General features: G+C 37.4%; 2 protein-coding genes across 3 annotated transcripts in view; one reads left to right on the top strand and one right to left on the bottom strand.

Moving 5' to 3' along the window:
* Positions 1-21150, top strand: part of KCNC1 (potassium voltage-gated channel subfamily C member 1) — a 179260-nt gene that overhangs the window by 151490 nt on the left and 6620 nt on the right. The gene's annotated exons all lie outside the window — the stretch shown is intronic.
* SERGEF (secretion regulating guanine nucleotide exchange factor) overlaps positions 498-21150 on the bottom strand; it is an 81268-nt gene continuing 60615 nt past the window's right edge. Inside the window, exons 11-12 of one of the 2 annotated variants that reach the window (XM_087717156.1) lie at positions 9095-9300; positions 498-605 (exon numbers count right to left, since the gene is read on the bottom strand). In XM_087717156.1, coding sequence (XP_087573282.1) covers positions 9107-9300 — 194 coding nt within the window. In that variant the 3' untranslated portion in view covers positions 498-605; positions 9095-9106. Of the gene's footprint in view, positions 606-8107; positions 9301-21150 lie in introns of those variants that run through there. The other variant, XM_087717164.1, reaches the window with a different exon arrangement.

Below are 21150 nucleotides of genomic sequence, written 5' to 3'. Positions count from 1 at the left end.
AAGTCCCAAATAGTCTTCCCAGAAATTCCTCACACCCACACCAGCCCATCCCAAGGATTCAGTAGGCTATTCAAGGAAAACCCCATGCCAGTCAATAGGGCAAAAGCAAATCCACAAGGCAAAGGCAGTCCAGAGTTCAAGAGGCATGAGCCAAAATTCAAAGTACAGAATCAAAATCTGGTCGAGGCAAGAATGACTGTGGCTGAAGAACACACAGCAAGGAAACAGACATGTTGTTTCCAGCGTCACTTCACTCCAAGCGCCGAGGTAAATAGCCGCTCCTCGGTGTAGTCCATCAAGAGAAGCAAGGATGCCGACTCACAAATAGCCTGGCTGAACTTTGTTGTGCCTGCCTCCTCTTGACCCTTCTCAGACTGGGAAGGGTAGGCAAATTTTCCTCCTCTCCCGAAGGCTCTGGGCTTCCCAGATGTAGCTGGACCTCTCCTGTTCATTGCTCAACTGGCCACTTGTCCCATCGCTCCTCCTGCGACTGTTCTGCTGTGCTTGGTCTCGCAACACCTGGCAGCCTCCGGCAACCTCCAGATGTTCCTCCATACCCGCTCCTGATGTCCCTGGACCTGGCTCTTCTTCATTTGAACTAGCATCTGGAGAAGATACACACACATATATATATATTAACCTTGATCAAATAAGTCAACTGTATAAATCTTTTTATTTTTAAAAAAAGTATTGATGCTTATTCCTTTTAAGTAGTGTCTCAGAAACTGATTTCTTTTCATCCTCTTTACCATTCCTCAAGAATATCCTTACAGATATAATACATCTCTTTTGTAAGTCCAATGTAAGAAGGCTGTCCAAGTCACCCTTTTCAAAAAAAAATCCTGATAATTGATAGCTTGTACCTCCCAAAACTGCTGAAAAGATGGTGGTTCTACCCTACTTCCCGTATCAGTAGGGTACCAGTTTACCAGTTCTAAGAGAAATCTTAACTTTATTTGGCTCTTTTTCATAAGATTGTATCTTTAGTCATTCAAGCCTTCCCCGAGCTTTTTCAGCCTGCAATTTTCAAAAAAGCAAGAGAAGCAGTATTTCTCTCCACAGTATTAACAGTACGGCAACTAAGCTGTGCAGCTTTTGAAAATAAGAATTTTTGAACCTCACACGAGGACTTCCCTGTTACTCATTAAAGCAGCCTGGTTCCCACCCCCCTCCTCCGGCTTCTAGATGGGACTGAAAATAATGTCACTTCTTAAAGATATATTTGAACGAGTACTAATCAGTGCCAATTCCAGGGTTAACTGGACCTCAGGATCTTATTTGAAGTTCTCTAGTTGCCCCTAACCTACGGTATTCTTTTTTCTGGCCCCACTGGCAGGATATAACATCTGGCCAAGCAGTTTATTTGCCTGAAAAGAATTGGCTTTTCTGCATTTCTTTACTGCCATCTAGTGATATTTTTTTTCCTGCAGACCAGATCCGATAGCCCTAAATAATAATCATGCTTTCCATCTTTGTACCTGGAAAACTCCCAGTTGTGGACCTCTATGTCTGGTAATATAGAAGGAAGTTATTTTATTTAGTGCATCTTAGGGCTGAAATTTATGATTTTTTTTTACTTGTTAGAAACAAATGGAGGGTGTGAAGAGCAATAAATTTTATTTCTGTAATCAACCATATGGTTAAACTGCTTAGATGCCATATTGGTCACTTGTAAATAGCCACATTTCTGTAGTCACCCAGGAATTTTGTAATATTTAAATTGGATGTATCTAAAAGTTGGCAATAGATTGTGTTTAACTTTTTTGCTTTGTGTTCTTTTTATTGTTTGCCTAAAATAAATAAAAGTAGACAAAAATTATTTTAGTGCTAAAAGTCAGATATGAGAATGTTTCAATGTAATCATTGGATGAAAATTAATGTCATGCATACAATACAAATGTTAGGCAATAAAAATACAGATGAAATCCATGTTAAAATGCATTTAAATTAACTGCCATCATATCACTTAACATTTTAATGAAAACTTAATTCTGCTGGTTAAACAGATTCTAGACCTGAGATATAATAGGACAGAAAATGTGCAAGTCAGACCCTTTCCCCAATTTCTGTTGAATTTCATCACCCGTCATGAGATCTAAAGACCCCTCTCCCACAATGATTCATTTTTGGGTAAGATTCATAATTTTCAATATTGCTGCAGAAGGGCAAAGGGGCGAACTTTTTAGCTTCCAATGTGTCCTTCTTTGATTAACAGGCTCCAAAATCAATCATCAAATAATTCTGTAGTGAGGGGCTTTGGAGGGCAGATGGAGAGCACTCAGGGGGCCTCTTTCAGGATTCATGATCATGATAGGCTGCAGCAGGAAAGAAACTTCCTAAGGGGAGTAAAATCTAAGCTACCAAGTTTCTGCTGATCAACACCAGCATCCAGAGTGGGGAGGGAATGGAGATTTTGCAGTATCCTTTCCCTGCCACACCCACCAAGCCACACTCACAGAACCAAAAAAAATTGAATTTCACCACTGCTGGAATGTCACAGCAACTATCTACAGAATCTTCAGAAAAGGGCTCCTAACAACTCTTCTCTCTTTAAAGGAAAACAATATATCCAAGTAGAGTAAAACCTACTAAAATTTAATTCCACTTTAATGCCATAAGGCAAAAGTATCTCAACATCCAATTCTGTGGAATTTGGTAGCATTGCTATAACGCTGCAAATAAAACTAACAGAACTGTTGTGGTATTTTAAAGATTAACAAGATTGTTTTTGATTCTGCAATGGGCCACAGGCAATTGCAGGTAGATTCCTTCTACCTTTAGCAGCCCAAAGACAATATTTGGCTATTCTTTGTTTTGGCAAAAATATTTTCTTTATGACGGAAGCAGCAGTTGAAAAATAAGGGAAATCAAAGCAAAAGATATCCCCATCCAGACATCCCATAAAACAAATGGGTTGAATGCCATGATGTCATGTCCTCCAATAAATTTTTGCCTAACTCTCTGCCAGAGTCTCTCATTAGAATGCATGCCTATTTTATCTGAGGCTAAAAATATTTCCTGAAAGCTACGTAAAAGAACTATTTCTGCTTTATTGTAAGGCTACATTAACAGAATATTGCAAATCTCCAGGTACAAAAGTACAAACTTTCTGCCACTTTTACCTGCTTGACCCTTTAGAGCAGGTCTTTCCCAAGTTTCTTTATCTGACAGTTAAGCCACTGGGAGTTTCTGCCTCTCTTGTGTAATTGTTTTCTAGGTAATTATTTTGTGGTGTAATTGTTTCTCTTCCCCTCATTTTCCAAGTCATCTACACACATTTCATTACATACAAATGCAATTTGCCTAATGTAAATAGACACCATGAATGAGAAAATAAGGCTTTGTAGCTCTTATTCTTAGCATCAGCCCTGGACAAATAATCAGGCTTCCCTTTACTATGTATTAGAAACAACTGCATTGATGCTTACTAAATATTGCTTGTGCTGCCTTACAGGTAGTCCTCAACTTATGATCCATTGTCTAGTGATGGTTGAAAGTTATACAGACCTCTCCTGGTGTACTAATGAACTGGTTCCAAAGTTCAAACATCTGCAACAGAGTCACAATACTGCACATTGGGTGTTCAGCAACTGATCCATTGACACGACCTCATTTTATGATGTTTTTGCCAAAAACTGGCAAAAATTTACAAGCAAACAATTGATTCACTTAACAACTGCTTCGCTTAACAAACACTGACAAAAATGTCATTAAATGGGTAACTCACTTTAAGACTACCACAACTTGCAACTTGCACTATTACAATCATAAGGAGAACATAAACAGAACCACCCGTATATCCTTGTTTATCTGAAGGACTGAGAATTCATATGCTAAAATGTTCTAATGTTTCTAGATGATAGTTTCTGATCAATCCCATTTTTTTATTATTAGAAGTTTGTCCTAGGGATATACGATCCAATAAAAACTTATCTAGCAAACAGATGAAAGAACATGCATTGTAGGAACACAACCCTTTACAACAGGGATGGGGAACTATGGCCATTTTATGACCTAAGGACTTCAACTCCCAGAATTCCTGAGCCAACATAGCTCAGAAATTCTGGGAGTTGAAGTCCACAGGTCATAAAGGTTAGTTCCCCACCTCTGCTTTACATGAACAATCCTAATTTAGCTGCATTTAATAATGGTCCCTTTTTGTCACACAAAATAATAATTCACCAGAAACTTTCAGAGGGCGATTTGGATTGCATACATAGATTCAGAAGGGCATATAAGAATGTGGGGTTTCTAGTTCTGTCCCAAAGGTATCTGGTAGGCCTTTGCTTTGATCCAACAGGCACAAAATATAACTAACATCAAAAACACTGAGGAAAAGATTGTTCTATCCATTTATGTCATATCAAAAGGTCAACCCACTCAAAAAATAAATGAAAGTTAAAAAAATTACATGATAAAAACAAAATATATACATGATAAAAAATAATTAAATATTCAGCAATGCATCTTGATGCTCCTTACACAGATTAAACATCTAATCACATAATTCTACTGTTAATAATATGCAAATAAAGGAGGAGGATAAAGGAAATAAATTCTATTTATTTTATTATGCAAAAATAATTAACGAATACAAACAATAGATACACAGCACAGAATTAACAATATACTGTAAATCACTGAAGGTGTACACCTTAAATGAACTCAAATTTAGGAGGAAAAATAAAAAGGAAGAACAAAGGAAGAGGAGCAGAAGGGACACAAAATGCAGCTGGGAAAGAAAATTCAATTCATAATCTTCCCCTGTAGCCAAGGATATACGGATAGAACAAGCAAATGCCTAATCAAGAGCTAGAGATAAAAAGTTTAATAGCCTGAATACAAGTAAGCCTAATAGCAGAACATGATTTTAAAAAAATCCTCCTGCAAAAGGATGTCAGCAAAAACATGAAGAGGTAAAATAGTTTATAGCATGCTCAACATTATGAAATGATTTCTGAGTGTTGATGATGATTAAAAACAAAACAAAGACAGCTGGAAGGACACCTCATGAATACTGTACTTTTTTTCTTTCAAGCAATCTTCCTCATCAGATTGAACATCCTTGTGCGCTGTTGAATTTTTATAGTGCAATCTGAGGGGAAGCGCAATAGAAGACTTTTTGTCAACCCATATAATTTCATGCAGTTAGAAGGAGCTAATTAGTTCATTCCCTTGCTTAATGCAAGATCTAATAGAGGTAGGTATAGGGGTGTCAAGCCTGCGATGACATGTTGTCACGTGACATGTTGTCATGTGTCACAACTTTTTCCCCCTTCGATAAAAGGGGTGGGGGTGATGCACCTGGCCCACGGGCTGCACGTTTGACACCCCTATGCTAGAGCATCTCTGATACATGGCCATGTAGCCTCTGTGTTTACCTGGCCAATAACAATAGTAATAGTTATGTTAGACTTACAGTATTTTTCGGAGTATAAGACGCACTGGAGTATAAGACACATCAAGGTTTTGAAGAGGCAAATTAAAAAAAGTAGGTAGGTAGGTAGAGGGATAGACAGGGAGAGAAAGAGAGAGAAATTCAGTAGGTAGGTAGGGAGAGAGAGAGTAGTTAGGTAGGAAGGTAGGAAGGTAGATAAAAGGATAGAGGGAGAGGGAGAGAAATAGAGATAGAGAAATATAGTAGGTAGGTAGGTGTTTCTGCTGGCACAACACTTAATCAATGTAATTCTCATCAATCAGTTAAAGAGCTTTCCAAAAGGAAAAAAAAAGTTTTTGCACTCTGCAAACCTCTCCAAAACAGTCTGTTTTTCACGAAAATAGGCCCATTTTTTTTAAAAGGCATGAATAGCCTTGGGGGGGGCTGGCAGAGTGCTCCTGGGGTGTCAAAAATGAGCAAAAAACGCTTCATTTTTTGCAAAAACGGGCCCGTTTTTTGTCAAAAGAATTGCATGCATAGCAGTGTGCTGCTGGGGGCTGGGGAGGCAAAAAATCACCCCGTGTTTTGCTCATTTCTGACCTCCACACTCCCAGGAGATCTTTAAAAGCCTCCATAAGGGTATGCACGGCCATTTTGGTGAAGGGCAGGGTTTCAGGAGGCAAAAAATGCTGTATTCGGTATATAAGATGCACCCAGATTTTCAGCCTTTTTGAGGAAAAAAGGTGCATCTTATACTCTGAAAAATACGGTATATATTGCTTTATAGTGCTTCATAGCTCTCTCTAAATGGTTTACAGAGTCAGTCTATTGCCCCAAATAATCTGGGTCCTCATTTTACCAACCTCAAAAGGATGGAAAGCTGAGCCAACCTTGAGCCCATCAGAATTGAATTCCTAGCAGTGAGCATTGAGTTAGCCTGAGATACTGCATTCTACCAAATATATTTGTGTACATACATTACGATTTATGTTTACTAGGATATGATTAAAAGTCACTGCAATAATTTCTGGTAACATTTTTACAGGTAAAGTTATCAGAGATCACAAATGGCTAAACAGATTTTGTTAATCAATCTTAATTGGCTTTCCGAATAAATTGCTTGCAAACAGATGGAACAGATTAGGTTTACAGAGTATCAGACTATTAACACAAAATCCTGGATTTGTAGAGTACTGTTATCACTGATTCAGTTGATGTGGCACAAAACTCCAAAGCTTCTGCATTTTATACATATGGCGAACTCCAGTCTAGGAAAGTAAAACTCTCTTTTCTAATTAACTAGCTTATTTGTGAATGCTGCTATTATATTTATGCCCCTTCAACAACCTAATATATACATATAAAGGCTATGATTCAATTCCAAAAAAAGAGCTTTAAAAGGCACAGGACAGCAAATGTAGCACCTGGTTGCAATTCTTTAAAGCAGCCCTGTCGCTCACAGAGTATCCACTGAATCCTGAGAAAAGACATGAAGGTTTCAAAGAGGTATAGAAAGTTGTTATGTTCACAGACCTGCTTATGATTGAAACTAAATCAAAAGGGCTGCACAATTCTAATACATATATTCAGGAGTTTGACTTATAAAATATAGGAGATGGGCATTCAATCCAGGAATGAACTAAAGAATAAAGGAGGAAGACTCGGGAAAAGTATTTTTGTATCTGGTGCTGTCACTTAGATATTGAATTAATTCACAAAGGCCTTTCAAAATACCATCTGGATTTGTTACCCAGCAAAACATCCAGTGAATAGCCAGTAAAATGTAGAAAGGTAACAAGTAACCATGAGTTTGGCAACATATTCTAGTACATACTTGATTGCTTATGTGTGTATACATGCATGTGTGTAAGAGGCATAAAAAATAAATGAAAAAGTGAGACAAAGAAGAAGAAAGATCTCTAAAGCAGCAACTTTCAATCTTCTTTGCAGCAGGTAATAGTACATATACAACAGAATAATAGAATTGGAAGGGACCTTGGGAGTCTTCTAATCCAACCCCCTGCTCAAGCAAGATACCCTATATCATTTCAGACATGTAGCTGTTCAAAATCTTCTTAAAAACCTCCAGTGATTGATTATCCACAACTTCTGAAGGGAAGCCGTTACTGGCATGATTATTCACCTTTTCCAGCCTCTGAAATTAAATATTTTGGATCCCGTCTTCCTGTAAACAATGCTTTTAAATCAGTAAATCCCCCTAACCACAAATTTTTGTCCATTTGCAGCAAAAAGTCCATAAAGGGTTTCCATTCTTTTATTTAAAAAAATATTATTGTTTTTTCTTTAATTAGACAAGTCAATTTAGCTATTTCGGTCAGTTCTATTCCCTTCACATTCCACTCCACCATTGTGGGTGTCTCTTCTAATAAATTTACAGGAACCTACAGTAGAACAATTTTTTTTAAAATATCACTGTTTAAAAACTTTTATAGTCCAAACTTTTAATGTACTTTTTGCTGCAAGTTAATTCCTAGAAAAAAAATGTTCTTTTCCTGTTAAACACAGAAGGTCCAGTTAAACTGCTATTCCAAATAATTCTCTAGTTTTTAAAGAGTTACCATCTGAAGCGCTTAAGAAAGTGGGACTTGATATCCATTAAAGGATCCATTGAGGCCACAAGTCAGATCTTCCTTGGCTCCAGGCACTTCACTCAGGAGGTGCCAGCAGAATTCTTTTGGGCACTGAAGGCTTCCTCATAAGGAACCAGAACACACATGGGCAAACTTTTTGGCTTTTCTTTGTCTGGAGAAATTGTGTACGAGAATTATGCTGGCAGGCATAATTCCATCCTCGGCATCCCTACCCTTTCAGAGAAGCATCAATCCACCATTTTTCTCACCTGGAAGTCTCTATATCTGATTGTATATGTATTGATAAAACAGTATAGTCCAATTATAAATCTCCAATATTGAGATTAATTCTCCAATATATTTTCTTGGATTAAAAAATGGACAAGTAGTCCTTCACTTAATTATCATAACTGGGATGGGCAACTCTGTTGCTAACCAGCACAGTATTTAAGCAAGCCATCAGATGATTGTGACTTATAATTTCATTGTTGGCTTCTTCATTAACCTTGTTTGTTGGAAGCTGGCTATGAAGTGTTCAATTGAAGATCCCATAACCTCAGGACACTGTAACCGTTGCAAGTGTAGGGACTGGTCATAAAGTTATTTTTTCAACACCATCATAATTTTAAAGAATCATTAAACAGGGCAGTCATTAAGCAAGGACTACCTGTGGTAATCATGTGCTTGATATCAATAAATGTAGGAAAAGGACTGGCAGAAGGGGGAGGAGTTAAACTAGGCATCAGTTTGGAATCATTTTGTATCCACAAGCAAACTAAGTCCAAGCCACCCTTGTCTGCCATTAATACTTATCTAGTTTTGTCCAGGTGCTAACTCTTAGTATCAGGAGATTCCTGTGTATAGGCTGTAGTAATAAATCAGTTCATTAGAGGCTTTACATGTAAATCTGGTTTTACACACTTGACAATAAATAAAGTCATTTCATCACACCTAAATGTTTTCATACTTTGCTCCCCTCAAACAAAAGCCAAAATGAAAAAAATCTTCCTCCTTTTAAATATGAACCCGTCAAAATGACTGTCAGTATATAATATGGATAATCTTGCCATGGCTAGTATGACTAAATTGCTTTGACTTTAACTGCATTTATTAACCAAAGACAAACCTCAGGGTGAATTTAAAATTGTGCAGAGGGTGTTGTGTCTAAGCTTGGTAAAGAGCAAAATGCTAAGGAGTGTCCGGCTCCACATCCAATTAAAAGCACCTCTGAAGAACTCAGAGATGCCACAGGCTGAAGAAGACAAACGTTTTCTTCTGTTTCGTTGCCACACATGCCATGCTCATTCCATCCCCAGGAAAAACACTGGCTACCTAAGTAAAAGGAAAAGAAAATAATCAGCATATTAAAGCAGCTAGTGAAAAATCGCAACATCCGAAATCCTAGTGAATCATACTTGGAAAAAGCTCACTAACCTTGCTGTCCTAAAAAAAAAAGGAAGAAAAAGAAAAGTGTGGCCTTACCAACCACTTTATAATGCCTTGGTAAGGCCACACTTGGAATACTGCATTCAGTTTTGGTCACCACAATGTAGAAAAGATGTGGAGACTCTGGAAAGAGTGCAGAGAAGAGCAACAAAGATGATTAGGGGACTGGAGACTAAAACATGTGAAGAACGGTTGCAGGAACTGGGTATGTCTAGTTTAATGAAAAGAAGGACTAGGGGAGACATGATAGCAGTGTTCCAATATCTCAGGGGTTGACACAAAGAAGAGGGATTCTCCAAGGCACCTGGGGGTAGGACAAGAAGCAACGGGTGGAAACTAATCAAAGAGAGAAGCAACTTAGAACTGAGGAGAAATTTCCTGACAGTTAGAACAATTAATCAGTGGAACAGCTTGCCCCCAGAAGCTGTGAATGCCCCAACACTGGAAGTCTTTAAGAAGATGTTGGATAGCTATTTGTCTGGAGCGGTATAGGGTTTCCTGCCTAAGCAGGGGGTTGGAGTAGAAGACCTCCAAGTTCCCTTCCAAATCTGCTATTGTATTGTATTGGTATACGTATTGATAGAAAAGATATACAGATAGTCCTTGACTTACACCCATCCATTTAATGGCCATTGGAGGTTACATCAGCACTGAAAAAAGTGACTTCTGACCTTTTTTCACACTTATGACCACTGCAACATCCCCATGATCACATGATCAAAATTCAAATGCTTGGCAACTGGTTCATATTTATGACAGTTGTACTGTCTTGGGATCACGTGGTCACCTTTTGTGCCCTTTTGACCAGCAAAGTCAATGAGGAAGCCAGATTCATTTAACAACAACTGTCGTGATTCACTCAACATCTGTGGCTAGAAAGATCATAAAATGGGGCAAAACTCACTTAACCACTGTCTGGCTTAGCCACAAAAATTCTGGGCTCTGTGGTGATAAATCAAGGACTACCTATGCTAATTTAGAGGCCTTCACGGGGATTAAAAACTATGATGCAGGGACTGCAATTGAAATGATTATTACATTGTGGATCATTCATAATAGTGCCGTTAAAAAGAGAATAATGTGTGTTGGGAACTTTTTAATTGCAATCCAATTTTGCTCATATAACATTTCCCAATTTTCCACGATATCTTCACTTTCCTTTGTCTGATCAAGAACCAAGATTGATTGTTAGTGGTATTTAGAGATAGAAATTCCATATGAAATTCTCAGACACTTAAAATAACTTGATGCCAAAGGGAACTCTTTGTCTGAAAAGAAGCAATTTGCTTGTGGGAGAATTATTTCAGCTACTCTAATGCTCTTTTTGGCACTTACCATCGAAGAAAAATACTTACAAATGAAATGATTCTTTTTTTAAAACTTTCATTAAAGTATCTACATGACATTTAATATTGAATAGATTTCTCTGGGGAAGAAAATTCAGCTAAACAATAAAAACCAAACAAATTTCTAATAGCATCTTGGGGAGTACTTCAACCACCAGGGAGGCAATATCTTTTCTAATTGCAAGATGCAGCTCTGTTTACAGCAACTGTCTTTGTGAAAAAGGAGATCTTTATAGCAGTATTTCTCAACCACGTCAACTTCAAGATTTGTGGACTTTACTTCCTAGAATTCCCCAGGCAACACGTAGGCTAAAGAATTCTGGAAGTTGGAGTCCACACATGTTAAAGTTGAGAAACTTTGTTTTGTAGGGTTTATGAGGAGCTGGAGCTCCATTCTGAAAGAGCAGACTGCAATTTCCCAGTATTTTATTAAAGATGTGTTGAATTTTGACAGTGAAAATCTCAAGTCACATATGGCAAGGAAAAAAAATCGCTAATGCGGCTTAGGGACATACACTTTCGGCCAAGCACATTCATGGTCAGTCTTGCCAAAAACATCAATATATAAAACTTAAGGTAAAAAATAATATAAAACTCTTGTGGAAAGAATCCCCTTGATTCCTACTTTATTTTCTAGAATTGTTAATGATTTAGCCTTTTTTTTCCAAAGTCAGCAAGAAGAAATCAATATATGCTTATGATTTCAGACTCTAATAATAAATGCCCAGGGGAAAAGTCCTTGTGCACAGTCACAACAAAAAGATATTGCTGACTAATTGCCCAAGTGTACAATATTGAGGAAGTCCCTGGTGAAATTCTCATGGATCAAACCCCAATCCATCCAGTCGGTTGAAGCATTTGTGCATCCACTTGGATTCAGGTCTTTAAAGTTGAATGGGAAAAAACCAAAAGCATTGTTGTCATGAAGGACAGACCAGTGAAATTCCAGATCCAAAGATCTAGTGGACTATGTTGTCACACAAAGGAGGAAATGGCATAAAAAAACAAGCCGGCAATGGCAGCAGCGACTGGGGAACTGGTTCGGCCTGTTGTCCCTACCAGTTCGCCGACCCAATCCCAGTGGGCTGCTACCGAACTGGTAGCAACCCACCTCTGATCTGATGTGATCAGAGGAGATGTTAATACAAAAGATTAATGATGGTAGGCATCCAATCTTATATCTTTCAAGAAAGTATTTATCAATGGAAAGGATATTGTTAGCCCTAAAGGGTGGTCAGACTAAGAAACCAATCCCATTAGGTCTAAAGATATTTTCATTTGAAAAAACAGTCTTGACAGAAGACACTTCCTTCACTTTATCTTCATATAGCAATAGCAATTAGACTTCACAGTGCTTTACAGCCCTCTCTAAGTGGTTTATAGAATCAGCATATTGCCTCCCAACAATCTGGGTCCTCATTTTACCCACCTCGGAAGGATGGAAGGCTAAGTCAACCTTAAGCCTGGTGAGATTCGATCTGCCAAACTGTAGGCAGCCGGTGATCAGCAGAAGTAGCCTGCAGTACTGCACTCAAACCACTGTGCCACCGCAGTTCAATATTAATTCAGGACGGTCCTGTCTGAAGCATTTTCCCAAATTACATAGAAACGTATGCTCTGAAGTGAGTAATGGAAGCCTGTATGGTGTGAATTCAATACAATGACATACAACCAACTAATAGTTTGATTAGAAAAAAGTAAAACTTCCTAATAAAAGACTTGTACATTGTTATTTGATCTTTCAACCACTAAATGCAACAGGTGGGAAACCAGCACCAAGCTACTCCCCTTTTATGAAACTGACCCAGAGACAGTATCTGTACACTGTGTATCACTGACACCTGTGAAAGTCCCCATCCTTTTCATAAAAGAGGAGGGTTCCATGTTACACCATAGCATCTTCACCTATTCTTACCCAAACAGAACAGTTTGTTTTCACTTTGCTGATACAGAGATTACAGTAGGAGCTGGTTTTGTCTCGCATGGGAAAGCTCTCATAGAAGGTGGGCTATGCCAGTAAAAGATGCCATGCTGACATTAAAGGTGGGATGAAACCCAACTAGAGAAGAGAAGAAAGCTGGAAATGGAAATAATGGCTGGTGGCTCAAATGACTGAAATGGTTGGGTAGCTAGTTTTAGTAAAACCCAATACAGTGTGGTAAATCTGGACTGGACTAGTTCTTAGGCAGCTAAAAAGAATGCTGAAAAAAATTGTTTGGACATGATCTGAAGAAGCATGCTGCAGAGGAAGAGATGCTGTACAGAAGGTTTCTGGTGGTGTTGAAGACGACAGAAGAGAAGTTGATCAAGGGTTTACCTACCATGGAGAAAAGAAGATAACAAATTGCTAATCTGATTGGTGGAGGATGCTACCAATATAACTTTAAGCCCTTTCCAAACTCTAGTTTGAAATACCTTAGTATTTAATAATATATATAGAAGGATGTATATGTGCAAGGTACATACATACCTTAAGTTCATAATATAACCTCCTATATGATTTGTGTTTAAAATGGCTCTGAGCTAGAAGTTAGAGTTCAGAGGGGGAAATGCTCATTTAATACAACTGCAACAGATTCTGTCAGTTGGGAGGATAGAATTGTTCACAAAGAATGCAAAACAATTAGTGAAACTATGTGACTGTTCTAATAAAGTTACGCTAAAATTGCTTTCTACCATGTTTTAAGTGAATAACAAAAGGGAAAAACATTGGAAAACTATGCCTCTTTCAACCTGATCCCTTCAACCCATGTGAAGATTCCATGGCACATTGCCTGTAGAAAGAGCACTCACATAAATGAGGGCCAGTTTTAATTAAACCACTTTGTCCCATGTTATTAAATGTTTTGTCAAATTTTCTGTCCAGATAAGTTATGTAATTGTAATTGATGAATGCTGTTAGTTGATGAAACTGATCAGTTAATTGATTTATTATTTTATTTTATATGTTATTAGACTACTAGCTGGGTATTTATTTATAGAGGGAAAATGTCCGGACCAAACATAATTTCCAATGTTGGATTCTCCCCCTTACCAGAGGGAGCCCCTTGTGAAGTACTGTGAAGCCATTACCAAGGCAACTCCACTGCGCTGTACAGTAGAAGCCATTTTACAGCAGTATAGTAGAATCCATTTTAAGGTACAACAGGCTGTATCTTAACATAACACACACTCCAAGGTGTATCTTACCCCCACAATATTTTTTTCCATAGAGTAAGTCATCTGTGTACCAGATTTGGTTGAAATTGTTATGCTGGAACACACACGCACACACACGCACACACACACACACACACACCCCTATATTTCATATATAGAGATTTATTTGTTAGACTAAAATACCACTTCCTTACACTTTATCCTTGGCCCTCAACAATTAACTTCAATGCATTCAAGAAATAGGATCTTCATTCCTTTATTCCTTAGGAACACCTGTTTTCTTCCTTTGAGACAACCATGACCTGGATGACTGAGAATCTCCATAGAGATTCTGGAAATGGACATTTGAGTGAGCTACAGTTAGTCCTCAACTTATGAGCAGAATTGGGACCAGAAGTTTCATCTGCTAAATAAGACAGCTATTAAATGAATGATGCCCAATTTTACAATTTCTTTTTTGCCATGGTTAAGCAAATCATTGCAGTTAAGTGAATCATGCTGTCTTTTAGCAATTCTGGCTTCCCCATTGATTTTGCTTGTCAGAAGCTGGCTGGGAAAAGTCACAAATGGCAATTACATGACCTTAGGAGGTTGCAAGCATTATAAATATATACCAGTTGCCAACGACCCATGTTATGATTATGTGACCATGGAGATGCTGTTAAGGTCAAAAGTGCAAGGACCTGATGCAAGTCTCTTTTTTCAGTGAGAATAATCACTAAATAAATGGTTGTAAGTCAAGAACTACATGTAAAAGCAGAATGAACCATTTGTAGATCTCCAGTTTGTGGTGTCCCTCTATTCCTCTTCTAGCAGACTCCCTCTGCATATCCAGGCCAAAATTGTATGTTTGCAATTATTTCTCAATATTTTTAGTGTGCAGCCTAAATCTTTTTTTGGGGGGGGAAGGCTCAGCATTTCAAATGGGAAAACAATCATCCTTTATTTGTATGTTTTAAAGTTAACCCAAAGGAAAGTTGGAAAGGGATTCTATTACTTATTTATAATTTATTTATAAAATTTATTTGCTACCCATCTCACATCCAATGACTCTTCTATAAGTTTTCATAAGAGAAACATAAGACTAATATCCCGAAGGATAAAGATAAGCAAGAATCCACGATAGAACATTCTTCAGACAGCAGATATCTTGTCTGGCAGAGAAATCCTTTGAAGTGAGCTAGTCCCACATTACAGTCACTTTATGGTCGATATCCCGGTAACCATTTTGTGAGAGTGCCCACAAAACAAACATGTTCAAAATACTAAATATGCTCTCCAGCCTCTGTGACAAGATGAAGAGTTTTCTGAATAATATTGTGAATCATAAATTAAAAAATATTGTCCATCAAGTTATTGATGGATCTTCATTTCTTTGAAGCAAAATACAATCTATTACCCATCCGTGAAAATGAATATTGGGGAAATCTCCTCTATGATGTTGCTTAATATCACAAATGGTGAAAAATCTGTTAGATGAGACATAAGACGTTAATGTTTCATGGGATGCTAAGTTTCAAAGAGCAAAGCGTCTTCCTGAGCGCATTTATTATTCAGCTATTATTTGGCAAATAAGAACAACCACACAAAAGGTGCCTTCAGTTGCAAAAGGGACCACTTGTGATGTAACTTAGCGCACTCTGTGTTTGGTGTGAGACCCTTTCTCTTTCTTCGTGTGTGTCTCTTCTTCTCATATCAGGTGATTCAGCAGTTTATTTCATTTCAACTGTACATCTGAAACCAGAAGAGGGAATATTGACATAGAATGATAAAAGCTATTCTTACGTTGTAACAGGAATAGTTTTGCGTGTCAGAAATTCAGTGAGAAAACATGTTCTCTTTTTCTAAGTCTATTCTGCTGATTTGAACAAGCAGAGGATATGCATTAGAATAGAATAGAATGAGGTTGAAGGGACCTTGGAGGTCTTCTAGTGCAGCCCTCTGCTCAAGCAGGAGAACCTATGCCATTTTAGATAAGTGACTAGCTAGACTCTTCTTAAAATCATCCAGTGTTGGAGAACCCACAATTTCTGGAGGTAAGGTGTTCCACTGGTTAATTGAACTTACTGTAAGGAAGTAAGTATACTCTTTATTGTCATTGTACTTAAATACAATGAAATTGGTTTCTCCTTAGTTCCAGATTACTTCTTTCCTTGATTAGTTTCCAACCATTGTTTCTTATCCTGCCCTCAGATGCTTTGGAGAATAATTTGACTGTCTCTTTTTTGTGGCAGCCCCGTAAATACTGGAATACTGCTATCATGTCACTCCTAGTCCTTCTTTTCTCTAGACTTAGGACATAGATGTCCAACCTTTTGGCTTGCATGGGCTGCAATGAGTGAAGAGGAATTGTCCTGGGCTGCATATAAAATATGGTTAACATATATAAATAACAAGCCTTTTATTTTATATATATATAAATTATGTAGGGCTGCATTAGGGTTAGGGCTGCATGTGGTCTATGGGCCACAGGTTGGACATGCCTGCATTAGGATCTCAGAATTTGGCTGCTTAAATAATTATTAAACCAACCAGATGAAGGTCTCCCTAGTTGTGAACTGGGACAATAATATAGACAGACTGAGTTCGTAAAAGTTTCTCAATTTTAATGCAAGTAGTTGTAGCTGAATCCTTTTCTTACTTGCCTAAATTGGCTTATATTTTTTCCCAGGGTTTAAGAAAATGTATTTAAGCATAGCATAAATATCTGTCCGTTTTACATTAGCACCAGTAACCTGATTGAGTTGGAATGTGGGTCATTTAAAGAATTGTTAAAAAAATACTTTTCCAGGTAAAAATCAAGGAAAATTATTAATCCACAAAATTCAGATTTCCCTGTCACATAATTTGATAATGAAACAATAACCAAGATTGAAAGAAGGAGAAACAGGAATGAGCTGCCTGATCAGCATTCCTTGCAGAGCTGCACTTTGGCTTAGTCAAACAACTGAATAATTTTGAACAAAGCAGAAGTTCAAAGGGCTAAAATTACAGAAGGTGTTTTTTGTCTCTTGAAATAATTGTGTCTGTGAATGTAAGTGCATACAAGGTGCAGGCTGCCAGTATATCCTTTAACTGAAGTTCTGAATATAACGTTAATGACAGTTTTTAATACAGAACAATTCACTGAAGATAACAATGGACAGCAGGCATTGATTCCCACAGCCATTCTCATGCTTTTTAAGGGCACATCACATCTCAAATATATATAGTAAAAGGACGAAATTTTATATATATATATATATATATATATATGTGTGTGTTTTTATTTGTGCTGATAAATAAATAAAGGAAGACTAGTATAGATCTATTTCAAGCTATTTAGCTCTCATCAGCTAGCCATATCCTTACTGGGATTCGAACCTGTGCTCTATTGCCTCCCAAGCAGGGAGTTAACCATGGGTTAACCATAACTATGGGAGGCAATAGAGCACAGGTTCGAATCCCAGTAAGGATATGGCTAGCTGATGAGAGCTAAATAGCTTGAAATAGATCTATACTAGTCTTCCTTTATTTATTTATCAGCACAAATAAAAACACAAATATAACAAAGGCAACAGTAAAAATATTGGGTTTCTGTCTGGATGGACTCTTGTGACGAGCCTAATGACAGAGAGTGGAAGTGTGACCTTCCTCCCACACTTGGGCATACCAGGGGTTGTGACTTTAAGTATATATATATATATATATATATGTGTGTGTGTGTGTGTGTGTGTGTGTGTGTGTGTGTGTGTGTGTGTGTGTGTGTGTGTCCCCCAAAAAATACAGTTTTCCAGGAGAAAAGATATTTCTCCCTCTCTTTTCTTTCTTAAGTGCCAGTGCAGCCCATTTTCATGTGCAAAGTCTTAGAAATGGAAAGATGCTCAATTGTTAACATAATTCTGCTGAATCTAATACCCCTGCAGCATACTTGCTATTTTGAAAGGACAGAGATGCTGGGTTGCTATAGAAACAAGGCAGCAAGTCTTTAGATTGCTCATCCCTGAAGAGATACCCTGTCAATATATTTAAAGACTGAAAATAAAAATGTAAGCAGCAACAAAATGTAAACGAATTTTGAACAATTGTCTAATACTAGCCCCTCAGTTTAGGCACAGCCATGCTCTTTCTTATGGGCTACCCAGAACAATGCCTTTCAATAATCTATGGTATGAAAACAAAAATCATCAACCTGCAATAATATCCAATTGAGTTACTTAGACGCATGCTCACAACGTAAGGTATTAGTTCTTACATGCAAACATACCTACAAGCTCTTCCTTTTTAGGATAACCAACATTATGCTTGATGCAAAGTAAGAAACAATAAGCCAAAATGTTAAATAAATGAAAAGAAACGAAGCAAAAACTAATTTATATCTTTTGCTATGCTTTTGTATACTTTACCATCTTTGCGAACCATCCTTCTCCCACATTCATAAAATACTATGGATACTGCCTTTTGTGTTTTTAATGTTCTCACACTTTTTTAAACAATGTTATGAATTTAATTCAACCACAACTTTATTGGTCTTCCTTTTCTTTTTGATTCATTTATTCCTTTTCATGTATTTGTTTTGCAGTTTGTTCATCTATTATCTTTAAATAATTGAACAACTCAAATATTTCTGTCACATTAGTTTTCTACTTTTGTATTCAGTTCACATGTATTCAGCATCCATTCATTCTTGGCCCTGTCTCATTTTGGTTTATCACACTTATTAAAATACCTCATCCCACTGTATTCAATTTATTATGTTCATCTTTATATACCCGACTATCATTTCCTCAAAACAGGCAGATATATGCATTTTTGCATCTTTTGACCAAATATCCAGTCCTCACACTAGACCAAATACTACCTTCTGTATCTCAAATTTTTCCATTCACATTCCCATATTTAATTCACATTCTACCCTCTATTTTTTTTTATTTAGAACTTGCAATCATTCACTCTTGTCAAGCACAACTATCTTGGTTCTCAAAACTTTAATTCTCTGTTCCACATTTACTGAAAATCATTTGGGTTTTCAGCCAACATCTGCATGTACAAGTGAATGTACTTCTGCATCATCAACCAAGATACCTCTAATATACCGGTATTTGTTCAAAAATTCAACCAAAGTGGCATCACACATCCCTACTAGAGAGTACTGAACCATTCATAAACTATTCCTTTTATTCTCACACATGCATTGTTATATAATTAATCATGAAAGCCAGATGGGTGACTTTGATTCAGCCAATCTTTCTCAGCCCAACCCACCATATATATACATACATATAATACACACTGTACATACATATGTTATATATAACCATGACTTGAAAGAACCTCCCAAAAATAATAGCATTTCAGGTTGCTTCCCCTAATACATCAGATGACCTACATTTGAGGTGAGGCGATGATGAGCTAAGAACATCTCGCGAGGATGGCTAATGGACTGGCAATGAGCTTAATCCAACTGAACCTCTCTGGACCAAGAGAGGACAAGAGACTGCCTGCTCCTCATGAGGAGACCACAGGATAGCAGACAACTCACAGGTCTAAACTACAGAAGATGAGAGAAGCCATTAAGCTCTCAATCAAGGCAGAGCTTTTAAGGACACTGGATTGTCCACTCTCACTTTTTTAAAACACCCTCACTTTTGAAATCTGTTTAATTTAGTTTACTTACTAATCCCTTGAAGGTGAACATTCCTGCCCATTATAAGAACATGATATATGAAAGGGCAGCTAACTAAGATGGGACTTCATGTTAAATTTTGATAACTCATTTTAATGGTTACAGACCCCCACTGTGCAACAATGAAAACGGGACAGCCGTACAGGGGAGATGTTGGTTACAGTATAGTAACTCCTAACACTGTCATATTTCCACTCCACAGAAAGAGCAGATTGTTCACTGGAGAGGAGGAATATAAGAACCTTCTTAAGGTCTTCCATTTTATCAGTGTGAACATTCAACATTTTTTTCAATGGAAATGTGCCAATGGTTAAAACTTTCTGCAGTTAAAGCAAGAACTCTCTGAAGGGTGGAAGCTTAATTGCTTCATATTATCTCCCATTTTTAAAAAAAAAATCATTACTGATATGTGTTATTAGGCTAAACCTTCATTTTCTAAAAAGGAAATAGAGTAGCAGTTTAATGTATTAATACATCTTAGCAGTCTATTATTCTATGTAGGCTACAGAGATTAAAAGACAATTTGCAGCATATGAGAATATTCCTGCCTATTATTAGGTGTCATTGGAGAAAGCAAAATTTACAATCCAGAAAGAACTTGCCTATAAATAAAAATAAATATGTAACAACAAAAATAACAGAAAAAAGGGGTGACATAGCCACAAGCGAGAGTGGCAAATGAATTAAAATACATTTCCTTACACATCTACAGGATCGATTCAAAGGTATATCTTCTCCATGGCAACATAATTGTCTCAAGAATAAGACACCATTTCGGGGGGGGAGTTAAATAAACTTCAGCTCTTGTGTTATGATATAACAACATTTTAAAATAGAAAATAGTGGCCCAACACAAGTTAAATATCCTTCTTTTTAAAAGATGTATACTTTTTTATTCTTATCCAAGATGAAAAAAATTAAATTTTATCAGCAAATATGCCTTTTAGCAGCACGAGACTTCAGCAGAAACCAAGGGATGTCAATTGTTTGTTAGTTTGCTTATTTGGATGCCATCTGACTCCAACCAACTCTGAGTAGCTCCCAACTGTAAAATAATATTAAAAATCACAAAATATGGGAAATGGATAAAAAAACAAGAACAATATTAGTTACAAAATAATCACATGTTGGCAACCCAAAACAAACATAACAAAACAAACATAAAACCTCACAAATGGGAGAGGCCATCCACCTGATGCCAAGGCCTGTGCAAATAGCCAAATCTTTAAGGGTCTTGGGAATATCATCAGCTTAGGAGCCATACAGATCTCAGAGAGGATCTCGCTGCAGAGGGTACTTTATAGCATGGGTATCCAACCTTGGCAACTTTAAGACTTGTGGACTTCAACTCCAACAGTTCCTCAGCTAGCTTTTCTGCCTGAGGAACTCTGGTAGTTGAAGTCCACAAGTCTTAAAGTTGCCAAAGTTGGAGGCTCCTGCTTTATAGGACTCTAGTTTATAGAATGTAGCTGTCTACATGTTGCCCCAATTCATTCCCCTCAAATCATTCGCACTTCAGAGCCACGGTGGTGCAGTGATTTGAGTGCAGTACTGCAGGCTACTTCT

This window comes from Thamnophis sirtalis, unplaced genomic scaffold (assembly GCF_051295495.1).
Source record: "Thamnophis sirtalis isolate CommonGarterSnake01/CBP01778 unplaced genomic scaffold, rThaSir2_p1.2 scaffold_1, whole genome shotgun sequence".
In the NCBI taxonomy this organism is placed as follows: domain Eukaryota; kingdom Metazoa; phylum Chordata; class Lepidosauria; order Squamata; family Natricidae; genus Thamnophis; species Thamnophis sirtalis.
This window is presented reverse-complemented; position numbering and strand designations above follow the sequence as displayed.